Genomic DNA, 26,072 nt, shown 5'->3' on the forward strand with positions numbered 1-26,072 from the left:
AAAATTAGCTGTGCATGGTGGCGGGCACCTGTAATCCCAGCTACTTGGGAGGCTGAGGCAGGAGAATCGCTTGAACCCGGGAGGCAGAGGTTGCAGTGAGCCAAGATTGCACCATTGCACTCCAGCCTGTGCAATGGAGTGAGACTTTGTCTAAAAAAAAAAAAAAATTATGTGGAAGGAAGAAAATATATTACCACTTCCATTTGGGCTGCAAATCCCTACTTTAAAATTGCCTTTAATTTTTTTGTTTTTTTTCTTGACTGTGAGTTATAGGATACATACTATTTTAGAAAATCTAGATAATAAAGACCACCAAGTAAAATTGCTATAAATCCTCCGACCCATAGACAAACACCATTAATAGTTAGCTATATAAAATGTAATATTTAATATTGAGTACCTTAGCCGAGCCTCCTAGTTCACCTGGGTCTATCTCCATATCTTCAGGAGACTCGAAATCCAGCAGACCCTGCATTAACCCAAAAGTCTTGTTGAAAATTAAAATGTACATTGCCATCAAAATGTAGATTGTCAACAAAATCTACTGTGCAAACTATCTGCCACCAATGCTAAGCTGACTGAGAACGTGTGTAAATGTGTAAGAGGGAAAGAATAAATGATGTATTTGGCACAGGGTCCTTTCCACAAACCTAGAATCATATTGTACACACTATTTTGTAGACTGCCTTTTCTCATTCAACCATACCTCATGAATATTTTCCCATGATATTATGTTTTTCTAAAATATGGGCTTTGATTGTGGTAGAGTGTTATATCTTATAGATAAACCATTTTTCTCATTCAGCAATATCTCATGAATATTTTCCCATGATATTATGTTTTTCTAAAATATGGGCTTTGATTGTGGTAGAGTGTTATATCTTATAGATAAACCATTTTTCTCATTCAACAATATCTCATGAATATTTTCCCATGATATTATATTTTTTTAAAACATGGGCTTTGGTTGTGGTAGAGTGTTATATCTTATAGATAAACCATAATCGAATTATAGTCCCCCTTATCATTAAACATTTAGGTTCAACAATATTTTTTACTATAATAATGATAATAACTTTTGTGCATTTTTCTTAAAGCTAAATTCCTAGAGTGGAATTGTAAATGTTAAGAGTTTTGAGGCATATTTCCAAGTTCTTCAGAGAAGGACTGTGTTCCTGCCAGCTGTATAGGAAAGCCTGTCTCACCAGCCCCTAGCCTACAAGGGGTAGTACCATTTAATCAAAAATCTTTACCAATTGAATGAAAAGAGAAATCCTACCTCACTGTTGTTTTAATTTGACTTCCTTAGATAACTAGAGGTGTAGAACTTTTTTAAAAAAACGTTTGCTACTAGTGTTTATTCTTTTGCAAATTGCTATATCCTTTGCGCATCTTTTTATTATAATTTCCAAGAGCACATGATTCATTAAGCATACTGATCATGTGTTACATATTTTGTTCACATTTTCCCCAATGTTTCATGAGTCTGTCTTTAATGGTATAAGCTATCACTCATCACCCTCTCCCCAAGATTCCATGATCCTTTCTAAAGCATGAGGCAATCAGTCCAACATTCATGCTCTTTCAAGCCAGCACATGTGTGCGAGATGCAAAATAAGCTCCGCCCCCGGGGATAGAGAAGGTCCTAGAGATAGGACTACAAGGTCGTTCCTTTCTTTGCAGGCACGTAATGGCCTGAGCTGGTTTCACAGGCACCAGCAAGCTTAGCTGTGGGGACACTGCTCTGGTCTGCCTTGGGTAGCTCCCACGGCTCCTCACAGACCCCCCCGCAAAATATTTTGTAGTAATTCTATCTCTTGTTTCTTCAGTGAAAGGCAGCTAACAAAACCTTCTAAGTCCTTTTAACCTGTATTATCTCATTTAATGCTCCCAACAAGCATACCAGGAAAGTACTATTATTATCTTATTTCTATAGGTGAGAAATCTGAGGCTGAGAGAGGTTAAGTAACTTGCCTGAGTTCACGCAGCCTGGAAGGGTCAGAGCCTGGATTCAGACCCAGGTTGTTAAACTCTCGAGTCTGTGTTTCCAATGACGATGCCCCACAGCCCTCTGCGTCTGGTACCGAACCTAGCTCCTGTGTAAATGTCACCTCTGTGGGAAAGCTGGAGCCTAGGCTGAGGGAGGAAGGACCATCACTTATGTCCTGCTCATGCCTCACTGGGCCTAGAGGTTGGACTTCTACAATAGGAATGACAGTGACAATGGGACATGCAGAGAAGCATGAGGCCCTGAGTGAGTGCTGGGTCAAACATGCTCTGAGGTGCTGCTCGCTGAAAGAAGCAGATCATTATCCTCATTTCTATGGTGGTGTGACAGTCTCAATGTCTAAGATAACAGCTACACATCATGCAGAGCTTCCTGGGCTGTGCCAAGCCCTCCGCATGTGCTAATCATCTGCTTCATAACGATCTTATGGAGGAGGTTCTAGTACCCTCATTTTACATAGAGGAAAACTAAGGCCCAAGAGGTCAAGGTCTCATAACTGACAAATGGCAGAGTACACCGAGGCTGAAACTGCTAATGGAAAGCTTGAAAGGAGTAACTTTGAAAAAATGTTTTTAAAATTATTTTTACAGATGAGGTCTTGCTATGTTGCCCAGGCTAGTCTTGAACTCCTGGACTGAAGGGATGCTCCTGCCTCCACCTCCTGAGTAGCTGGGACTACAGGTGTGTGTCATCATGTCTGGCCTGAAAGGGGTAACTTTTTCTGAGGGGAGACTGTTGGGCAATGAGCTTAACCTTCCTGAGCCTCAGTTTCTTCACAGTCCAGAGCATGGCTGGTATGTCTGATTGTGGAGATTAAATAAGAAATACTGTAATCCCAGCACTTTGGGAGGCTGAGGTGGGCGGATCATGAGGTCAGGAGTTCAAGACCAGCCTGGCCAACATGGTGAAACCCCGTCTCTACTAAAAATACAAAAATTAGCCAGGCATGGTGGCGCGTGCCTGTAATCCCAGCTACTTGGGAGGCTGAGGTAGGAGAATTGCTTGAACCTGGGAGGCAGAGGTTGCAGTGAACTGAGATCGCGCCATTGCCCTCCAGCCTGGGCAAAGTCTCACTCTGTCTCAAAAAAAAAGAAAGAAAGAAAAAAGAAATACACGTGGGGAAGTACCCAGTAAACAGTAGGTGCTTGTTTTTGTTTTTTGTTTTTTGTTTTTTTTATTAAGAAATAGTGGCCACTGGGCAAGAGCTACCTAAATGCCTTATAGAGGTTAATTCAACAGACAACTTCTCGTGGTGGCCCAAACCTTTCTCTCAAGCTCACACATAGAAAACCAGCCATGATAGGCCCTCATATCCTGTTTGGGGTGTCTGAGAATGCTTGCCTGCAGATGTGCTAGTGTCAATGACTTATCACTAAGGAGGGGTAAAGGTCAGAGAGAGAGAGAGAAAACCACTTAGGGGTTCAGGGTTCAGATATAGCAAAGTTCATTCTGTTAGGCTGCTCTCAGGGTAAGATCCTAAATCTAAGAATGGAGGTCAGTGCTGCAAAAGGAGAGAAGACTTCAGTTTTGTCTTCTCCCTTCCACAAGTTAAAATGCCCATAAAACAGTGACTTTGGGGAAAATCACATTCTCGCTCCCAAAGAGCTCTCTTCCCCTAAGCCAGGCTCCTTAGTGATTCATGCCCTGAGCTAGACATTGGACTAGTGAGGCCCTCAGGTGCCCTCCAACTCTATGATTCTTTGGTCTTACTCCACATTGAAGAGGGCTGATTTAGAGTTGGAGGAAAGAAAAAGCCTGCAGGATAGACGTATCTTCAGCCTTAGAAGACGAAGGCACAGCTCTACATGTGTAACGACATGGGCACCACAGGGCAGGCGTCTGGTTTCCCACCAAGGAAAAGCACTGTCTCATTGATTTTACCTTCAACAGCATCTGGTATTTTATAAGTCTCTGGCTTGGTCCTTTAAGATACTTAAAAAGAGGGAGATTGTGATCCAGTTGGCGCTGGCATACCTTTAAAAGCCAAATAGAAACAACATAAAGCAAAACAAACAACACACACAGAATAAAAGTGGCAGCATTTAGGTACAAAACACAAAATTGCTTTTCCTGGACAACAGGGGCAGCTGTGTCGAGCAGCTCCATAAGGCTGTGGGGTTGTTCTGTCCCCTAGGAACAGTGTGTGAAATAAGAGAAAGAGGAAAGAGGACGGCTCGGCTAATATTTTTACAGGCATCTAGGGAAGCAGAACCATTTATTTCTTTTAGAAAGCAAGTTCACTAGAAGACAGTGGGGCATTTCAAGTCCTTCTGAAAAGGAGGCCACCTATCTTCAAGTTGGGGGCTGCCAGAGTCTACTCAGGCCTTTTGGAGCCTGAAGGATACAGACGGTTTGTAGACATCATTCTAGGGAGCCCAAAGTGTGACATTTTTTACTTAGTTTCATTTTTAAAACCCATCTTAGAAGAAGACACTGGTTTTCTCACCAGATATAGGTGCTCCTCACAGGCCTATCCCATTACAACTTTTCATGTGTAATTTCAAAGTATGGGACACTTTAAATAAACATAAATCGCAATGCCAAATTCCTCTCCCTAGTCCCACTTTTGATTTCTTTAACAACTTGATGCATAGAAACATTTTCCAGGAAGAAGTTTGTCTTCTCAACATTACCCCAAAGTAGGCGCAGTCTTGACACTCTTGCCAGATTGCCCTAGCTCGGGGCAGATTCTTATGGTATTTAAAATATATCTGAAGATCTTCTTTCTAGGTGGGAAAAAATTAGAATAAATTAATCGGGCAGCATTTTTCAGTAAGTGGACAGGATGATACAGTTTATTCATTCATTCAACAAGCCAGAGTATTCTAATGTGTAAGGAATTGGGGGTATACAGTAAGTAATCTTATGTTGGGATGTGTGTGTGATGGAGAGATAAACAGAAGGCTTTAAACAACCATAACTACCAGACATAGATAGGCACAGAGTGCTCTGGGAGCATCTACAAGGGCTATTGGTAAATACATAAGTAGACTCACAAACAGGAATTGGTTTTTATCTTTATCATTCTTTTCCTGCCCTTTGTCCAGGACATCGACATCTCCCCACAACAGGTCTGCAATGAGTAGTAAAACTGACAGAAAAGAGGCTGGTGTTTGATGGTCCCCCTCTCTTCTCTCTCCACCCTCTCCTTGTGGTCATGATGACACCAACCCTGCAAAGAAGCCCAAGAAACAACCAAAAGATGGAAACATGCCAGAGGGGAGATGTGGTAGATCGGGCAACCAATACGGAGCTCAGTCATTTGGGCAACCCTCAAAGTGACAGGCTCCGCCTCAAACATCACTTTCAACCTGCAGCACAAGACTCTGAGACAGGAAATGTTATGTGACTGTTTCGGAGCTAGAGAGCAAGGAGGACTCAACGTGCTGTTCAACCTGTATTCTCATGGTATCAAAGATGCTGAGAGGTGGGCACATATCTGCCAATATCCCGGAGAGAAAGCACACTCCAAGCTTCTGGCGTCAGCTTGCCAGCTTCACTCGCTCTATCAGGAAGCCTGGCCCACAGCGGCTGTGCTGGCCACAGATCCCATGCCATTCTGGTGGAGAAGCCCACGTAGCCACCTCCTTGCAGAAGTCTGTGTCCCTGTCCTCCTGCTCAGCCCAACTCTGGATTTCCTTCATGTCAACACAGATGATTTCTTCCCTCGCAGCTTCAATGATGCCTGTTCTACTCCTGAATACATTGCTATAGTGGATGACTTCCATTTCTGTAGCTCTTTCTTTCTCCCAATAGGTTGTAAGTGGTCATTTCAGCATAAGAACTACAGCAACCGTCCTTTGCTATTCCCTCCAGGAAAAAAATGGCACACACATTTAAGACAGATGGCCCTTGAAAAATGTTCAGACTGGTTAAGGAGCTAGAATAATAACTCAGAGCTTAACAATATAGTATTGACCTAAATTGCTCTTCTAAAGGCTAACAGTCCAAAATTCCTCAGAGAAAGGATGTCCACTAACCAGCAACATACAAAAGTGCCCTATTCTCCTAATCTCCTTATAGAATGAATCAGGAGGCTATAAAATTGCTACCAGAAACTCATATTCACATAAGAATACATAATTGCTTACGGATTAAGACTGCGGGGCTCTGGTGGCGGATGGTCCAGGTTCAGTTCTTGGCTTTGTCAAATACAAATTATATGGCCTAAAGTAAGTTACCTAACCTTCCTAGACTTCAGTTTCCTCATCTGTTAAGTGGGCGCATAACAGTAGTCAACTCCTGTGACTGTTGTGAGATTAAATGAGATGATGTATAGAAACCTCTCCACAAATGCCCAATGGATAGAGTACTCAAAAAATGGTGGCTATTGTCAAAGCACTTTTTACTTTATGGAATCCTCTGCATACATTATTTTGTTTCCCACAACAACTGTACATATTGGTACTATTAGCCTGTTGTGTGGAGGAGGAAAATGAGATTCCAAAGTTTAAGTTATTTACTGGAGGTCATGCAGATAGCAAGTGGCTTGACCAACATGATAAATCGTGTTTCCTGACTTACCAGTTACTCCCACATATCAGTGTGAGCACCCATTCCAGTGCTCTTTCCATTTTACCATGTGAGATCTCAGAGCACTTGGAACCCACAGTACACTATGGACAAATATTATTCTATATAGAACATGGTCTCTGGAGGAGAATTGTTTCAGAAGATACAGGCTAAAGAGGCTGATTAAAACACTTGGTCAGAAAACTATTTCAAAATTCATTATCTTGGAAGGCCGAGGTGGGCAGATCACGAGGTCAGGAGATGGAGACCATCCTGGCCAACATGATGAAACCTCGTCTCTACTAAAAATACAAAAATTAGCCGGGCGTGGTGGCACATGCCTGTAATCCCAGCTACGAGGGAGGGTGAGGCAGGAGAATCGCTTGAACCAGGGAGTCAGAGGTTGCAGTGAGCCGAGATCACGCCACAGCACTCCAGCCTGGTGACAGAGCGAGACTCCGTCTCAAGAAAAAAAAAAAGTACTACTTGTATTTTGTCTCTAACATCATAAATCATATAGGGCTAAGTCAGTGTTTTCTGTCTGGGTTAATGATTTACAATGTTCCTCCCAACATGGCGGGGCGCTATCAAAAAACTTTGTAAAACTTTACAATTTAGGAGAGGAATTCAGAAAAGGTATTTAGTTAATAATTCTCTGACAATTTCCTCATATTTGAACAATTTGATAATATCCACTTTCCCACAGGAACTTTGCCCATTTCTCATTGAGCAATTTAAATAATCTTTGCAGTAATGACATACATAACCATAAAATACTTCTAATCTCTGAAACTAGATTTCACATTAGTGGTTTGTTAAGTGCAAAAATTCAAAATAGTATATAAAGCACTAATAATGTAATAGTTCAAAAAAATTAATGGATCAGAATGAGTATAAAATAGTTTTCAGTGTACATTGAATTCTGGTGCTTTGACACAAAGCCTATGATGAGTTGACATGGAAAGCCATATGAGGCCAGCAAAGGGCTCTGAGCATGGAAGATTCCTTCTCTCCATTAATGTCAAATATCTTGAAACCTGGAGGCTTTGTTTGCTTCCAGTTATCATAAGTATTGCTCTCAGCCTCAGTCGTAATATGAGTTGCTTACAACTTTAAGTTGTTTGATTTGTTGCCTTGGGTTCACAAAAAGAAAAATAAGAAAGAGAATGAGAAGGACTAGTTGAGAAAGAGAGGAGAAATGAGAACTATTTAGAAGGCACAGGGGGTCAGGATCATCTCCATGGTCGCGTCCTAGAAAGTACCTGGTGGGGATTGATGTTGGGTGAAACATTTCTCTGTGGCAGCTCCCACTGGCCCATATAGCCTATTTGTTGCCTAAAACAGGGTGGAGAAACAGGGAAAGAGGGAAGAAGTCTGGGAGGTGGGAAGAAGGGGTAGTTGGAGGTATAATGTTGTAGGCCAAGATGTTCATAAATTGAGTACTAAGCCTAAAGGAGGCTGTAGATTTAGAATTTTCAAATCATCCTCTATGTTGTAAAAAATAGAATGGAAATAAAATGTATTTCCTGAGATTTTTAGTTTAACACCAGTGCTTCTCCTCTTGAGAGCATTAGTACAGCTTTATTGTGGAACTCTAACCTCGCTGTATGATTCTTGTTTTAAAACGTAGTTGAGTCATTCAGAAGAGGATCCTCTGCTTTGGGGACCATGGATGGCCAGCCTTCCATTTCATGGGGCTTTGCAGGAAGCCAGGCTTGTGGTTACTCCCACATATCAGTGTGAGCTCAATCAAATTGGACTCATTCTCACCTTGGATAAAGTCAGATAAAGTTGGAAGGCCAACTCATGTTTTCCATTCAAAGGGCAGATACAAGATATACTGTCTTGGCAAATTGCAAGTGTACAGTACAGTATTATTCCATGATAGTCGCCATGCTGTGCGTTATATCTCCAGGACTTACTCATCTCATAACTGCAAGTTTGTACCCTGTGACCAACATCTCCCTACTTCCTGTAGACTCCAGCCCCTGGCAACCACCCTTCTACTTCAATGAGCTCAACTTTTTTGGATTATATATATATACATATATATACACACACACACACACACACACACACACAATGGTAATGAATGTATTCATTAACTTGATTGCAGTAATCATTTCACAGGGTGTAAGTATATCAAACCATCATGTTGTATAGTTTGAATATATGCAATTTTTATTTACCAATTATACTTCAGTAAAGCTTGGAGTCGGGGGGAAGCAGATATGTTTTTAGACCATTGGTGTTTCCATTTGTCCTTGCCACTTAACACAGAAAAGTAAGGGCTGACTTTAACATGATTATTTACTGGGAGTACAGACTTACTCTCTTGAGAAAGCAATGTGCCAGAAGTTCAGGGTTCTCAGCACACTTTTCCAACTCTTTTAGAAAAGTCCTAGAAAAATAAAAGTATACAAGTAATAATGTTTTGATTTTGACATGTAGATAATTAATTTTTTAAGTACAATCACATAAGATTTCAAGAGGTGCCTAGAAAAATGTTCTCCAGGCCTTCTTGCTCTTATCTTATCTTCTACACATTGATTCAGAAAAAAAAGCTGTATTCTGAGGTATTACTACAATTACCCTGAAATCACTCACAACTTTAAGTTGTTTGATCTGTTGCCTTAGGTTCACAAAAAGAAAAATAAGAAAGAGAATGAGAAGAACTAGTTGGGAAAGAGAGGAGAAATGAGAACTACTCAGAAGGCACAGGGGGTCAGGATCATCTCCAATTATCAGAACACAGCTGTTCTGGTAATTCTAAGCACTAGTCATAGATAGACTGGATACACTCACTGATGCTCTCTCTTACATGAAAGTAACGGTCATAAGAACTGCTGCTGCTGCTGTTGCTATTACTAATATCATTGACAGCTTACTATAAGCCAGGCATAAGCTAAGTGCTCCGCAAATAGTATCTCATTTAATCCTCAACCAAAGATAGGGTTTCATAAATATAAAACCTGGGGCTCAAAGAGGCTACATAGCTTCTCTGGGGAAATCAGCAGAAATGGGTTTCCATTTCAGTTTTGTGTCTGACCAACGGACGAGGGATGGGGTTAGGAAGCAACTGTGGTTCAATTCACCAAGCAGCTTTTCTCCCTCTGTGAATTAGGTGTGCAATCTTGGGGTCAACATAGCGAATAAAGAGAGTTAACAAGTTACCATTCCCATATGTGTAACATGAAAGGGTTTGAAGATGATTTCCAAAGTCCCTTATTCCTGCAATTCTCTAGAACTCAATATCCAAGCAGCCCCGGGTTAAAAGTACAACTTGTTTGAGCAGTCAGCATTTTCTAACACCCTAGTTCCCAGCATCCCCTTATGATAATAGTATGGAGATGTGTATCTTGGTCATCTTTGTATTCCCAATGCTGAGTACAGTGCCTGGCACAGAACAGGTGCTCAAAAAATGCTGATGCAGGAATAAATAAACAAAGGAACACTCAACTGCATACAACATGGATGTCTGACACCGGGTGCCTGTTCCTTTGATGTCTCTTCCCTTTCTCCCCAGGGATCCTGTGGGGCTTCTCCCCTCCTTTCACTCCAAACCACCCCAATCCAATCCACTGACTCCAAACCACTTGCTTAAACCTGAAAACATCTCAGCGTTTTCATCTCTCAATTCCATCAGTCTCATTTCCACCCTTCTCTTACTCTGCATTCTTTCTGATAACATGAATTATTATATACCTGTTGTGAAATTCGTAAAGTTCTCTAATATTCCCAAAGAGAAAGTCCTTGTTATTCTGAAGAACATCTGGAATTAGATGCTTTAGCCAAATAAAATCCATTGGAGTGATGTATCCCTGCAGAGGTGCAAACAAGGTAGGTGTTACAAACAGGAACATACCAGAGATCATCTGAATTAGCTACTGCAAAACCCAAAACTTTAGTGAAATGATTGAAGAATATAGCACACTTGTTTCTTGAAAGCTATTGTATTGAGTACTTTCTTTTGATATCATTTTCCTCATGTGCCCACTTTCAGAAGGAGATGGCTTAATGGCAATGATCATAAAATGGCATTTTTGTGGGAAGAACAAATATATTTAAAAACGTTTATGTTACACAGGTTTAATGTAAAAGAAGGGAAAATGTACCCATTGTTTTATGAACTAATACAATTACTATTATTATTATGATTATTATTAATATTGAGATGAAGTTTTGCTCTTCTTCCCAGGCTAGAGTGCAATGGCGTGATCTCGGCTCACTGCAACCTCCGCCTCCTGGGTTCAAGTGATTCTTCCGTTTCAGACTCCCAAGTAGCTGGAATTACAGGCACACACCACCACACCTGGCTAATTTTCGTATTTTTAGTAGAGACAGGGTTTCACCATGTTGGCCAGGCTGGTCTCAAACTTCTGACCTCAGGCGATCCACCCGCCTCGGCCTCCCAAAATGCTGGGATTACAGGCGTGAGCCACTGCGTCCGGCCCAATAATTATTTTTTAATATCTGAATAATGTTTACTCAGCATATATATCATAGTTTACTAAACATTCCCTTTTTATGGACATTTGGGTTGCTTCTAATATTTTATGGTAAAAATGTGATTATAAATAATCGCGTACATATAATTTTTTCCTTAAGATTATTCCCTTAGGAAAATAGGGAAAACATGCATTTTTACTCTTAAGAAAAAGGCTACTTTAAAAAAACAAGAAATAATCTTTCCTTATTAAAGTATCAGGAACACTTATAACATCCTTTGTTGGCAAGAAGATGGTAAACCTATTTGGGCATTGCTGGAATCAGTGTGAACTGGCTTAATTCTTTGGAAACTATTTGGCTACATGGATCAAGAAACCACAGGGATGCTCTTATTGCTACTGGAGACACTTGTAATATTCTAAGACCTGAAACCTTGGTGGGAATTCTGGAGACTTCTGGCAACTATTTTGAGTCTCTTTGTACAACAAAACATCTGCAGTTTGAATATATGCTTGATACCCCACTCCCCAAATCTACTTACATCAATTATGCTTTTAATCTCTTTTATGTAAATCTCTTCAGTCTCAAGCAAGTCACGTATAATGCGCCTGAATCACAGCAGCAGGTGGGAGGGTGAAAGAGAGAGAGACAGGGAGAGGAGAATGTTCTTTTAGAATTCTGTTAGAATAATGCTCATCAATACAGTTCCCTTTTAGTGGCTCACCTACTTAGTTTCTGGTCAGTTCATTCTGTTCTATTGAACACCCAAGGTCAGCATCTCACAAACGCACACTGTGATCACACTGGTATCAAGAAGAAACAGCAAGGTTAGAGAACTCAAAATCCTTTAGGCAGCCAGTGAATGACCTGTCCTCTGGGTGGGCCATATAGTGTGGGGGTCAAGAAGGGAGATGTTGGAGTCAGAAATACCAGGTTTGGATCCTTAGTCAAGGAAGGTCTGCCTGACCCCCCCCCCCCACCCCCTACATTGTATACATTGTATAAGTGGTTTCCTAGATTTTCTCTCCAGCTTTCTGCTCACGTTAAGCTTTTTTTTCCTTTTAAGAGAAAGGGTCTTGCCCTGTTGCCCAGGAATGAGTGCAGTGGCATGATCATGGCTCACTGTAGCCTTGAACTCCCGGGCTCCAGCAACCCTCCTGCCTCAGCCTCCCAAGTAGCTAGGGCTACAGATATGCACCACCACACCCAGCTAACGCCTTTTTTTTTTTTGGTAGAGATGAGGTCTTGCTATGTTACCCAGGCTGGTCTCAAACTGCTACTTTCAAGCAATCCTCCTGCCTTTGCCTCCCAAACTGCTGGGATTATAGGTGTGAGACACTGTGCCAGGCCAGATCCAGATCTTTGACCCATATGGATGTATTTTGTTGTACATGGGGTTAGATGTATGCTAGCTCCTTCCTCTGGCATTGGATGTTTCACTGTGATTTCCTAAGGCAAAAGATATGACTTCTGTCTGCTTCTGTCAAGGAAGGCAGGTGGAAGATGTGGTGGACAGAATTTAAGATGGTCCCCAAGACTTCTGGCCCCACTGCACATACGCGTCTTCCAATCAAACACTAATTTAGGGGATGCTGCGGAAGGATTTTGCTGTTCATTTGATAGGTAATCCAGTTGGGCCTGTCCTAATCACATGAACTCAGATCTGTCTGGGTCAAGTGGTCAGAGACTGGAAGCATAAAAAAGATTCAACACAAAGGAGATTCCCCTTTGCTGACTTTTGAGATGGAGGGGGCCAGATGGAATGGAATGTGGGCAGCCGTAGGAACTGAGAGTGGCTCCCAGCTGACAGGCAGCAAGGAAGGGAAATCAGTCCTATAGTTGCAAGGAACCGAGTCCTGCCACAACCACGTGAACTTAGAAGAGGATCCAGAGCTCCACATGAAAACACAGCCAGCCAACACCTTGACTTTAGCCTTGTGGGACTCCTGTCCCAGGGAAACTGTAGGTCTCCTAAGTTTGTGGTCAGTTTTTATATAGCAATAGAAAACCAGTAGAAAGAGTAAGGCCAGTCCCCACATCTATCCCAGACAGACTTTCTTTCTCTCCTCAGGCTACGTGGCCATATTTATTATTTCTTTTAGGAGTCCAAGTAGATGAGTGTTTATACACGTGTCCTTGTGTAGAATATATATATTTATTCTTGTTAACTATTGATGGATTATCTATTAAATGGCAGACTCTCCTAGAAAATGATTTGTTTTTCTCTCATAAAAATGGATGTGACAAATGATCCAATAGAAAAAAATGGGAAAGGACACAAAATAGGAGATTCACACAATATTCAAATGGATATGAGACTCGTGGAAAAAATACTCAGTACATACATTCAACGAAGGCATATTTTAAAAGAGCAACAATTTTCATCTATTAGAATATTAAACATTTCAAACCTCATAGAAAGACTGGTAAATGAGGGTGTGGAAAAACCCTCACACAATATTGGTAAAATGTGTAAATTTGTGCAAGCTCTTTGGAAGGTAATTTAGAAACATCTCATCCAAATGTAAAACACGTGCTCCTTGGTTCAGTAATTTCACTTCTAGGAATGCTCATTGTTTATAATTAGGACAATATAACTTCAACAACAACCAGATATAAACTGGTTACTTAAATGCTCATCAAAAAATTATGGTACATAGGCCGGGCATGGTGGTTCACCCCTGTAATCCCAGCACTCTGGGAGGCCGAGGCAGGTGGATCACTTGAGGCCAGGAAATCAAGACCAGCCTGGCCAACATGGTGAAACCCTGTCTCTACTAAAAATACAAAAAATTAGATGGGTGTGGTAGCGCATGCTTGTAATCCCAGCTACTTGGGAGGGTGACGCAGGATAATTACTCGAACCCAGGAGGTGGAGATTGCAGTGAGCCGAGATCACACCATTGCACTCCAGCCTGGGCAACAAGAGTGAAACTCCATCTCAAAATATATATATATATACACATACATATAGATATAGATAGATATATGTGTGTGTATATATATATACATATATATGGTACATACATATAATGATGAAATACCATGCAATTGTTAAAAAGAATGAGGCTGACTAAAACACTGATATGACAGAGGCCAGGTATTTTTAGTGAAAAAACAAAACAAGACGTAGACAAGTAAGCATAGTATGACTATTTGTGTAAAAAATGAGTGTGTATGTAGAAATATACGTAAAACTGTATATGCTCAGAAAATTTATGCAAAGAAACTTAACACATTGTTAAAAGTGATTGCTTTTGGAGAGTGGTACTGAAAGCTAAAGTATGGGAAAGGAGAATTTCTACATCTTATTCTATACCCTTCTACAATCTTTTTTTAAGTGAAACATTTACTGCTTTTATAATGGAAAAATAGGGTTTACATAATATTTTAAAATGAATGTTACTGGAGGTAACGATATGTAAACCCTATTTGATAGATATAAATAAATAATACAATTCACATATTTTACAGCTCATTATTCTTTCTTATAATCATTTTTGTGTCTATTTATAAATACTTGTATAAAACAAGACTGATAAACAAGATGTACCACAGAGGATGTAATTTCCGGAAGTCTAAAACTCCCAAAAAGTTACTTAAACATCATACTTTACTAAGTCACTGAGAAAGAGGTTCCTATGCCTTTTATAAATCACCCGGAAACAACGACGGTTTCTATGTCAGAAGGAAGTACAGGCCTCAATACCAATATGTTTCTATGAGCCATGGCATCAAGTGGGACCACAGCAACAGTTAAGCATTCATGGAAAACCTGAGTACAATCAGCCTCTTATGCCTTCATGAAGCACTGGGCTTAAGCAACTTGGCAAGCTGGCTTCAGGATGCATTGACAATTAAAGGAAGTCAGAAGGCAGAAATAACCAGGAGGTGGGCAGAAGTCAAGGTTATTATCCAAAAATGATCTATGAACTTAAGAGACTCTTAGGAGCTTTTAGGACTCTAATACAGGAAAATATTCACATCTCTGAAGGAAAAGAAATCCCTTGGTCATATTCTGGATTATAGTTTGGAAAAAGAAGTCTAGAAATCTCATCCAACTGCTTCATTTTACCTGTTGGAGTGCAAGAGATAAAATGCCAAGGATAGGAACTCCACTGAAGAATGTACGCAAATCAATATTCATTCAATACATTCAAATTAATATATGACTTAAAAAGAGCCCTCACATCAGTGTTAGGCCATTGTTTTTCCTTTCTTGTTTTCCTTTCAAATACCTTTATAAAATAGGAGAAAATGTATGACTCTTACTGATGATTCCCTGCTTTATTATTCTAAAGCAAGCTTGTCCAACCTGCGGCCTGTGGCCCAACACAAATTTGTAAACTTTCTTAAAACGTTATGAGATTTTTTTTGCGATTTTTTTTTTTTTTTTTTTTTTTTTTTAGCTCATCAGCTATCGTTAGTGTTAATGTATTTTTTGTTTTGTTTTGTTTTGAGACGGAGTCTTGCTTGGTTGCCAGGCTGGAGTGCAGTGGTGCAGTCTCGGCTCACTGCCACCTCTGCCTCCCAGGTTCAAGCAATTCCCCTGCCTCAGACTCCTGAGTAGCTGGGACTACAGGCGTGCGCCACCATGCCCAGCTAACTTTTTGTATTTTTGTAGAAATGGGGTTGTACCATGTTGGCCAGGATGGTCTTGATCTCCTGACCTCGTGATCCACCCTCCTTGGTCTCCCAAAGTGCTGGGATTACAGGCGCGAGCCACCTCGCCCGGCCAGTGTTAACGTATTTTATGTGTGGCCCAAGACAAGTGTTCTTCTTCCAGCGTGGCCCAGGAAAGCCAAAAGATTGGACACCCCTGTTCCAAAGCATGTAATTTTATTCACAGAAAAGACTCTCGGCCGGGAGCGGTGGCTCACGCCTGTAATCCCAGCACTTTGGGAGGCCAAGGCGGGCGGATCACGAGGTCAGGAGATGTAGACCATCCTGGCTAACACGGTGAAACCCCGTCTCTACTAAAAATACAAAAAATTAGCCAGGCGTGGTCGTGGGTGCCTGTAGTCCCAGCTACTCGGGAGGCTGAGACAGGAGAATGGCGTGGACCCCGGAGGTGGAGCTTGCAGCCAGCCGAGATCAGGCCACTGCACTCCAGCCTGGGCAACAGAGCGAGACTCCGTCTCAAAAAAAAAAAAAGACTCTCAAGGATTTACCATCTAAAATCATCAAGTGTATATCATGCAGATGAACAACAGAAAACACTGGGAGTATTCAAGTAATTAAAAATAACCTTTCAGCACCAACAGCAATTTCTGTCCTGATGGCAATCTACTCAGAGCTAGAGGACTGCACTTAGGATACCAAAGAGAGCTTAGGATGCAAGAGCAGCCTGCGCTAATGTACTCTGCGTTACTTTACATCCGGGCACTCTGTTTACATTTCAAAACAGACGCCGCCCTTAGCTCATTAAAGGGGAAATGGAGGCATAATGTGTTTTAAAGGGATGTTTCTTCTCTGAAGCCATATTTCAGGGTAGCATGAAAACAGAGCTTTGGATATCTGGTTCCATTCTACATGACACCTCATGCTTATTTCAAATGACACCACAACCAAGGGGCAGGAATGAAAGGAATATGCTAAAAAAAAAAAAATGCAATCCTTTTTAGCAAGAAAGATCATTAAGGTAGATACATGTTAGGATTTCCTGATAAGTTTCTTCTTTGTTCATGTGCCCTCCTCTGCTCCCCCTTTGAACTACTGCCCCTGTCACCCCCCCTTCCCCCCTCCCCCCGCCGTTTCTCAGTTCTCCAATAGAAGAGTATCCTTTGGGGATCCAGTCTGCCAGAGGTCTATTTTTGCTCATTATTGTCAACACAATTTGCCATCAAGAGTTTTCACTTACTCCTGCTATCCTATCATCACATTATGCATGTCAGAAAGCATTACAGATTTTTACTTTTCAAGAACCCGAACTCAGATTTCCAGGCTTCTGTCCTTCCTGTTTCATGCTGTTGACTCTCCCACATCTTTGTCTTCCTCCTAGACCTTTGGTCATTCTTGAGCCCACATTGCCAATGGTCTATATCATTTTCACCTGGATGCCTCCCAGACACCTCAGTCACATCAAGTTGAAATGGAACTAATTAGACAGAAGTAGCATGTGTTTCAGTGGAACTGACATTTTTCTAGGGTCCCTAAAACACAGGTGTTGTTTCAAACTCCCCCCTCCAACATCCCTTATATTCTCTCTGTCACCCAGGCTCCTTATATCATCTCTCAACATGCTTCCTGGGTGACTACTGACTCTCCACTTCTGGTGACACCCCACAGAGCAAGCTTTCAATTCCCGTCATTTAAACACTTTAGTGCACTCATAGAATCTCATCCTTCTGAGATTTCTCTTCCACCAGTCTATTTTGCAGACCACCAGGCTATGCCCTTCCAAAAGCTCCTTTGAGACGAAGTTTCACTCTTGTTGCCCAGGCTGGAGTGCAATGGCATGATCTCGGCTCACTGCAACTGCCACCTCTCAGGTTCAAATGGTTCTCGTGCCTCAGCCTCCCCAGTAGCTGGGGTTAAAGTTGCCTGCCACCATACCCAGCTAAATTTTGTATTAGGGGTTTTACCATGTTGGCCAGGCTGGTCTCGAACTCCTGACCTCAGGTGATCTGCCACCTAGGCCTCCCAAAGTGCTGGGATTACAGGTGTGAGAAACCGTGCCTAGTCCCCCAAAGCTCCATTTTTATCCTGTCTTCATTCTCTCTTCAAGAACTTGCCCACGGCTGCCAGAGTTCCTTCTAAGAGTTTAAGACTCTCTGTTCATGTGGTAAGAATCTTCTTAAGGAGCTTGCTTTAAAGGTAAAACCAGATTTACACATCAGAATGGGGAGAGGTGGGTGGGAGCTAAGACGGAATCTGTAATTTTCACAAGTGCTCTGGATGATTCTACTGCAGATGGTCTCCTATTCAACTAAATAGCACTCATCTGACCCACTCCTTTTAGACCCCACTTTTGTTAAGCCAGTGTTATCACTATTTTCCACTTTCTTTCAAGTTCTAATCATCCTTAAAAACTCCAACAGCTTCAGCTGAAATCAGTACCACACTCTCATCCTTGTTTCCCACCCAAAAACTATTGCATTAATTGACCAGACACGTATTGATGCCCTACTATGAGCCTGGCTCCATGATAGGCACTTGGGATAGAGAAATGTACCATAATCCTGACCTTAATAAATTTAGAGTCTAATGGAAGAGATAAAAAAAATCAATGATTCCAATGAGTGTGATAAGGTAAGGGTAGTCAGAAAAGTCAGGTGTAGAGGAGGGGCAACTAATTAAACCAGGGGTTGGGGGAGACACTGCCAACTCTGTGTTGAGTGAAGTTTAAGCAGAGGTTTTTCTTTAAGTAAAAAATCAGTTTTTTTAAATAAAAAGTTTTTTAAAAAGTAAGGGGGAATAGAAGAAGGAGGTTTGTCCCTAAGGGGAACAGTGTGGAGGAGGAAAGGAGGTGAAAGTGTATGCTATTCTGTGTACTGGCAAATTCTTTGGTGGGTGATATGGTTTGGCTCTGGGTCCCCACCCAAATCTCACCTTGAATTGTAATAATCCCCACATGTCATGGGAGGGACCCAGTGGAAAGTAATTGAATCATGAGGGCAGGTTTTTCCTGTGCTGTTCTCATGATAGTGAATAAGTCTCAGGAGATCTGATGATTTTATAAAGGGCGGTTCCCTTGCACATGCTCTCTTGCCTGCCACCATGTAAGACATGCTTTTGCTCCTCCTTTGCCTTCCACCATGATTGTGAGACCTCCCCAGCTATGTGGAACTGTGAGTCCATTAAACCTCTTTCCTTTATAAATTACCCAGTCTCAGCTATGTCTTTATTAGGAGCATGAGAATAGACTAATACAGTAAATTGGTACTGGTAGAGTGGGGTGCTGCAGTATCTGAAAATGTGGAAGCAACTTTGGAACTGGGTAACAGGCAGAGGTTGAAACAGTTTGGAGGGCTCAGAAGACAGGAAGATGTGGTAAAGTTTGGAACTTCCTAGAGACTTGTTGAATGGCTTTGACCAAAATGCTGATAGTGATATGGGCAATAAAGTCCAGGCTGAGGTGGTCTCAGATAGAGATGAGGAACTTGTTGGGAATTGGAGCAAAGGAGACTCTTGCTATGTTTTAGCAAAGAGCCTGGCAGCATTTTGCCCCTGCCCTAGAGATCTGTGGAAATTTGAACTTGAGAGAGATGATTCAGGGCACCTGGCAGAAGACATTTCTAAGCAGCAAAGCATTCAAGATGTCACTTGAGTGCTGTTAAAAGCATTCAGTTTTATGTATTCACAAAGATATGGTTCGGAATTGGAACTTATGCTCAAAAGGGAAGAAGAGCATAAAAGTTCAGAAAATTGGCAGCCTGATGATGTGATAGAAAAGAAAAACCCATTTTCTGAGGAGAAATTCAAGCCTGCTGCAGACATTTGCATAAGTAAGATGGAGCCAAATGTTAATCACCAAGACAAAGGGGAAAATGTCTGCAGGGCATGTCAAGGACCTTTGTGGCAACCCCTCCCATCACAGGCTCAGGCCTAGGAGGAAAAAGTGGTTTTGTGGGCCCAGCCCGGGGACCCCTGCTCTATGCAGTCTAGGGACTTGGTGCCCTGCATGCCAGTTGCTCCAGCCATGGCTGAAAGGGGCCAAGGTACAGCTCAGGCCATTGGTTCAGAGATGCAAGCCTCAAGCCTTGGTGGCTTACACGTAGTGTTGGGCCTGTGGGTTCAGAGAAGTCAAGAATTGAGGTGGATGTACAGAAATGCCTGGATGTCCAGGCAGAAGTTTGCTGCAGGGGTGGGGCCCTCATGGAGAATCTCTGCTAGGGGAGTATGGAAGGGAAATGTGGGGCTGGAGTGCCCACACAGAGTGCCCACTGGGACACTGCTTGGTGGAGCTGTGAGAAGAGGGACACCATCCTCCAGACTCCAGAATGGTAGATCCACCAACAGTTTGCACCATGTGCTTGGAAAAGCTGCAGACACCCAACACCAGCCCATCAAAGCAACCACAAGGGGGGCTGTACCCTGCAAAGCCACAGGGGCAGAGTTGCCCAAGGCTGTGGTGGTAACCCACCTCTTGAATCTCTATGAGACATGGAGTCAAAGGAGATTATTTTGGAACTTTAAAGTTTGACTGCTTTATTGGATTTCAGACTCGCATAAGGCTGATAGCCCCTTTGTTTTGGACAATTTCTCCCATTTTGAACAGGTATTTTTACCCAATGTCTACACCCACATTTTATCTGGGAAATAGCTAACTTGCTTTTGATTTTACAGGCTCATAGGTGGAAGGGACTTGCCTTGTTTCAGATGAGACTTTGAACTGTGGACTTTTGAGTTAATGCTGAAATAAGTCTTTGGGGGACTGTTGGGAAGGCATGATTTGTCTTGAAATGTGAGGACATGAGATTTGGGAGGGGCCGGGGTGAAATGATATGGTTTGTGTCCCCAGCTTTATCAGGATCCTCCCACACATCCCCATTCTAAGTTGCAGGGTCCCATTCTTTTCCAATCAATGCCCTCATTTTAACAATAGACACCTGGTGAGGCTGTGCATGCACCTTTCATTGCAGGTCAGCCACTCCCATGATAAGAGCTTGTGTCTGATTTTCCACAATTTCAGCTCTTTCTCTACAAGAGATAAGACCCTCACTCTGGACAATCTTAGAAGATTTGAGGCTCAGTGTATGCTTCTGGAGCTGGGAGTTAGAATCCCTAAGTTCATGGTTTTCTTCTATCAGTTTGTCCAGTGAACTTAGGAGCAACCAACCAACTTCGTTATATTCCTTGGTCCTCTATATATGGTCAAAGGTATTATGTATAGAGTCATTAAACTCCTTGCCTCTCATGAGTGGTGAATCAGGAGTACTGAATGCATTTCTTTTGCATAAGTGTTTGAACAGCTCGTGCCAAGGACTATCAGTGTTCTCCACACAATTAGAAGTAGAGTCCTTAGCATTTTGGGGTCTAATCATATTAAGCAACCAACTCCAGAAACCCAAAAACCAACTAAAGAAATCTATCCTTCCGTAATCCCAGCACTTTGGGAGGCCAAGGCAGGCGGATCACAAGGTCAGGAGACTGAGACCACAGTGAAGCCCCATCTCTACTAAAAATACAAAAAATTAGCCAGGCATGGTGGCGGGCACCTGTAGTCCCAGCTACTCGGGAGGCTGAGGCAGGAGAATGGCATGAATCCAGGAGGCGGAGCTTGCAGTGAACTGAGATTGCACCACTGCACTCCAGCCCGGGTGACAGAGTGAGACTCCATCTCAAAAACAAAAAAAAGAAAAAAAAGAAATCCATCCTTAAAATTCTGTTCCTCTAGAACCATTCCCAGTACCAAAATCTGATTAAAAAAAAAAAACAGGCAGAGGAAAGTGGAAGGACTAGATCTTTCTCCAGTGCTGGATGCTTCCTGCCCTGGAACATCAGACTCCAAGTTCTTCAGCTTTTGGACTCTTGGACTTACAACAGTAATTTGCCAGGGGCTCTTTGGCACTTGGCCACAGACTGCAGGCTGCACTATCAGCTTCCCTATTTTTGAGGTTTTGGGACTCAGACTGGCTTCCTGGCTCCTCAGCTTGCAGATGCCTATTGTGGGACTTGGTATCTTGTGATTGTGTGAGTCAACTCTCCTAATAAACTCCCCTTCATATATTCATCTATCCTATTAGTTCTGTACCTTTAGAGAACACTGACTAATGCCGTGGGGTTAAGCCAACCGTCTAGTAGGTTCATAAAATGCTAAAAGCAGATATAAACTTAAAGACGATCCAGCTCATCTCTTCATTTTACAGATGTAAAAACAGAAGTAGAAATAGAATTGGAACCCCAGTTTCTTGAAACCCAGTGTTTGCGTAATACCATGCTAATTTCATTCTAATTTGTGTTTTATTTAATAATCAGGAAACAGTTCAAATAGAGGCCCAGGGCTCTGAAACATTGCCCAAGGTCTATGGCTTTTGCAAAGCAAGTACTGTTTCTGCTACTTTACCTAGTTGCTCTTGGCCTATGTTTGGGGTGCATCTAAAGAACTGTTTGCTGATTATTAAATAAAACACGAATTAGAATGAAATTAGCATGGTGTTATAAAAACACAGGGTTTCAAGAAACTGGGGTTCCAATTCTATTTCTACCTCTAGGATACAGGGTAAGTCACTTCCTTTCTCAGATTCTGTTTCTTTGTATATCAAAGGGCTGGATTAGATAAACTTGACTTCCCCTCTTGGCCCTCATATATCATTCTATAAATATGTTATCATTTCTAATAGACTGTTTGATGTAATCTTTTGTCTAATGGCCCCTGCTTTTCACAATAAATGAAACAAAGGTCACAAGACTTTTATTCATTTGCAACCCTGATTAACTAACAGTTAATGTGTAACTGGAGTGCCACATAGAAACAGAAAGGAGAAGGGGAATGGATTGGGTTGGAGAAGGTGAAGTCTGACCTATCCTCTACAAGAGGTACAGGGTTTATCCAGGAAGACAGGAGTGCCATGAGGAGTAAACTCCAGCAGGGGCTGGAGTCATGGCCACACACAGGGCCTTACAGGATCCAGGCTGCCAGAGCAGAGTTTGGATGGGGGCTGGGAGGCTGGGGGAGCTAGCTGAGGAGATGGTTGTCATGCCAGGCCACGAGTGTGGACGAGTGCTTGCCAGGGGAGGTATAGGAGATTGATGGGGCTGTGGCAAGCAGGGCAGATACCCTTCCAGGAACCTGTTTCATTAAACACAGAATACAGTCCTGAGGGCTCGGTCTCAATACACTCCTGAGGGCTCGGTCTCAGGAAAACATGTTCTTAAGTTTTACATTCTGTTTCTGTTACATCCTTCTTCTGTTTTGATTAGGTGTTTCCTGATTATAAAATAAATTCCTAGAACTGTTAATGGTAACAACACAAAACACTATAGACCCATACGAGGATCATATTGAAACCAATGACATTTAAGAATAAAAGATCTGATGAATATGAACACTTCCCTGGTTCCTAGGAGGATAACAGTTGAGTTTTGCTCAGGTAATCTGCCTTCTCTTCCTTCTTCTCTGCTTTGTATCTCAGTTTCTATATTTTGTCTTACATTAATAGGATTTGGTCTCATTACCCTGATGATTTTATGGTAAACTACCTCAAATTCTTTTTGGAAGAAGATGGGATATAAATTATTATTAAAGTTTATCTGAATAGATGTTCTTCAATATCACACAATAAATAATGACAATGTAACTTTGTGCATATAGCACTTTAAGAGATTGATCATAAACACAATCCTATTAATCTTAATTCAAGTTAATAATGCTTGCATTTGTATGGCATTTTAGGTATTATAAAGTTTTTTTTAATTGTGGTAAGATATGCATAAAATTTACTATTTAAACCTTTTTTAAGTGTATAGTTCAGTAGTGTTAAGTACATTCACAGTGTTGTGTAACCATCACCACTAGCCATTTCCAGACTTTTTCATCATCCCAAACTGAATCTCTGTACCTATTAAACATTACCTCATTCTCCACCTCCCCACAGCTCCTGGGAACCTCTATTCTACTTTCTGTATGAATTTTCCTATTCTAGGTGTCTCATATAAGTGGAATCATACAATATTCATCCTTTGGTGTCTGGCTTATTCCACGTAGCGTAATGCTTTCAAGGTTCATTCATGTTGTAGCATTTATCAGAATTTGATTCATTTTTAAGGCTGAATATCTTCCATTTTATGTGTCTACCACATTTTGCTTATCCATTCTTCTGTTGATGAACACCTGGATTGTTTTCACCTTTTGGCTATTGTGAATAATGCTGCTATGAACACTGACGTGCAAGTACCTGTCTGAGTCTCTGCTTTCAATTTTGGGCATATACCTAGAAGTGGGATTGCTGGATCATAGGATCATTCTATTTTTAACTTTTTTGAGGAATTGCCATACCACCCGCTACAGCAGCCGCATCTTTTATATTGCCAACAGTGCACAAAGGCTCTGATTTCTCCACTTTCTGGTCAACATTTAGATTATCATTCTTTTTTTAAAAAAACATAATAGCTAACCCCATGGGCATGAAGTAAGGTTGTTTTTGTTTTTTGTTTTTAATGTGTGCGTTATCTTACTTGATCCATTAAATCCCTAACAAGAACTCCTCTAGGGCAGATGTCCTGTCTTATTCATCCTTGGCCCCAGTGTCTTGCAAGCAAGTGAATTCTCAATAAGTGTTAACTGAATGGATGGTTGATAGATTTATAGGATGCATGCCAATTCTGTGGACGAGAGTAGGTACTAATTGTTATTTTCATTTCACAGAAGAGCAAGTCAGGGCTCCGAGCACTAGGTGACTTGGCTGAGGTCAAACTGCCTGCAAGTTTTATCTAATAGTGACAGAGGAACCAATGTGTCGAGCATGAATGTCAGTCCATTGAAACAGTGCCCACTTTTCTGACTCTGCTCCTTAAGAGACAGGGCCTGTACAGCAAGGACACAGAGAAGCAGGTTACAGAAAAAGGGCTGGCTCATCCATGTATGCCTGGCATTTGAGGAATGTGGCTGAAATCTCAACACTCTGGTTCAGAAGCACATCTGCAATCAAATATAACAAGACATGGTATGAGAGATGTCTGGCATACCAAGGAGATTCCTAGAATACAGCGGATAGGAAAACCTCATTACTTCAATTCCCAAGAAAGAGTACTACTGGTAGTAATCCCAACAGGAGTATCCAAGTAACTCAGTAATCTTCAGTAAAGAAAAGAAATTGTGAAACAATTATAGTCAGTCCTCCGTCTCTGTAGGTTCCACATCTGTGGATTCAACGCACCTCATATTGAAAATATTAATAAATAAATAAATAATAACAATATAACAATTAAAATAATGCAAATTTTAAAAGCATAACAACTATTTACATAGTATTTATATTGTATTAGGTATTATAAGTAATCCAGAGATTATTTAAAACATATGGGAGAGTGTGCCTAGGTTATATGCAAATACTACACCATTTTACATAAGAGACTTGGGCATCTGTGGACTTTGTTATCTACAAGGGTCCTGGAACCAATTCCCCATGGATACCGAGGGTCAACTGTACCAAGTTGAAAACAAAACAAAAGGAAATCTATTGCAAAAAGGAAATTCCCAAAGATAAAAAGCATGTCTATGAAATAGTCAAAGAGCCGAAAATGTTGGGAAGACACACACTGCTTTCCCTGCCCTGTGCCCCTTTTTGCAGATCTATTTGTGTCTTTATCTACCAGCAGATATTCGATTATTCTAATAGATTCCTGTTTTTCCCAAGAGGGTTTACTTATTTATTAAATATGATGCAAACATCTCTCTCAGAGACGTTGCTCTCTCTTCCTAGGATTCCTTAGCCCTAAATCTGCAGAGCCAATTAGGCATTAATATTGGGCTTTACAACTTTGGACCATCAGACCACCAAGACTGATTCATTAAATGTATATGGTTTCAGATCACACGAATTTATCATAGACTTTAGAATTGGCTTTTTAGAAGTACTGCTATAAGGAAAATCTCAGCATAGCACGTTTTATCTAATAGTCTACTTGTATTAAAGAGTACTCAATGTAAACCCTAGGAAGACTTTTAACTGCCTTTTGGAAATTGGTTGAGTGGGATTTGAACCGCGTACTCTCTGTAAAGCAGGAAATTAGCACTTAGTAATTACTAAGTATTTAAAAATGGGAAATAGAAAATTACATTTCAGACCTGGTGCAGTGGCTCATACCTGTAATCCTAACACTTTGGCAGGTGGAGGCAGGTGGATCGCTTGAGCCCAGGAGTTCAAGACCAGCCTGGGCAACATAGTGAGCAACTCCATTTCTACTAAAAATAAAAAAAATTATTTGGGCGTGATGGGGTGCACCTGTAGTCCCCACTACTCAGGAGGCTGAGACAGGAAGATTGCTTGAGCCTAGAAGGTCAAGCCTGAGTGAGCAGTGACCGGCCATTGTATTCCAGCCTGAGCAACACAGCGAGACCCTGTCTCAAAAAAAATGTATATTTTTAAAAAAAGAAAATTACATTTTAGTTGTTCCATAAATATCAGTACAACCAAACCTAAGTGCAAAATTCCCAACA

At 41.4% G+C, this 26,072-nt stretch overlaps 1 protein-coding gene across 3 annotated transcripts in view; it reads right to left on the bottom strand.

Annotated features, from left to right (window-relative positions):
• Positions 1-26,072, bottom strand: part of MCF2L2 (MCF.2 cell line derived transforming sequence-like 2) — a 249,958-nt gene that overhangs the window by 43,378 nt on the left and 180,508 nt on the right. For all 3 annotated transcript variants that reach the window (XM_009446932.4, XM_003310140.6, XM_009446933.3), the window contains exons 16-21: positions 11,511-11,577; positions 10,226-10,341; positions 8,852-8,921; positions 4,642-4,734; positions 3,890-3,982; positions 401-469 (exon numbers count right to left, since the gene is read on the bottom strand). In XM_009446932.4, coding sequence (XP_009445207.3) covers positions 401-469; positions 3,890-3,982; positions 4,642-4,734; positions 8,852-8,921; positions 10,226-10,341; positions 11,511-11,577 — 508 coding nt within the window. The remainder of the gene's footprint in view (positions 1-400; positions 470-3,889; positions 3,983-4,641; positions 4,735-8,851; positions 8,922-10,225; positions 10,342-11,510; positions 11,578-26,072) is intronic.

This window comes from Pan troglodytes, chromosome 2 (genome assembly GCF_028858775.2).
Source record: "Pan troglodytes isolate AG18354 chromosome 2, NHGRI_mPanTro3-v2.0_pri, whole genome shotgun sequence".
Lineage (NCBI taxonomy): Eukaryota > Metazoa > Chordata > Mammalia > Primates > Hominidae > Pan > Pan troglodytes.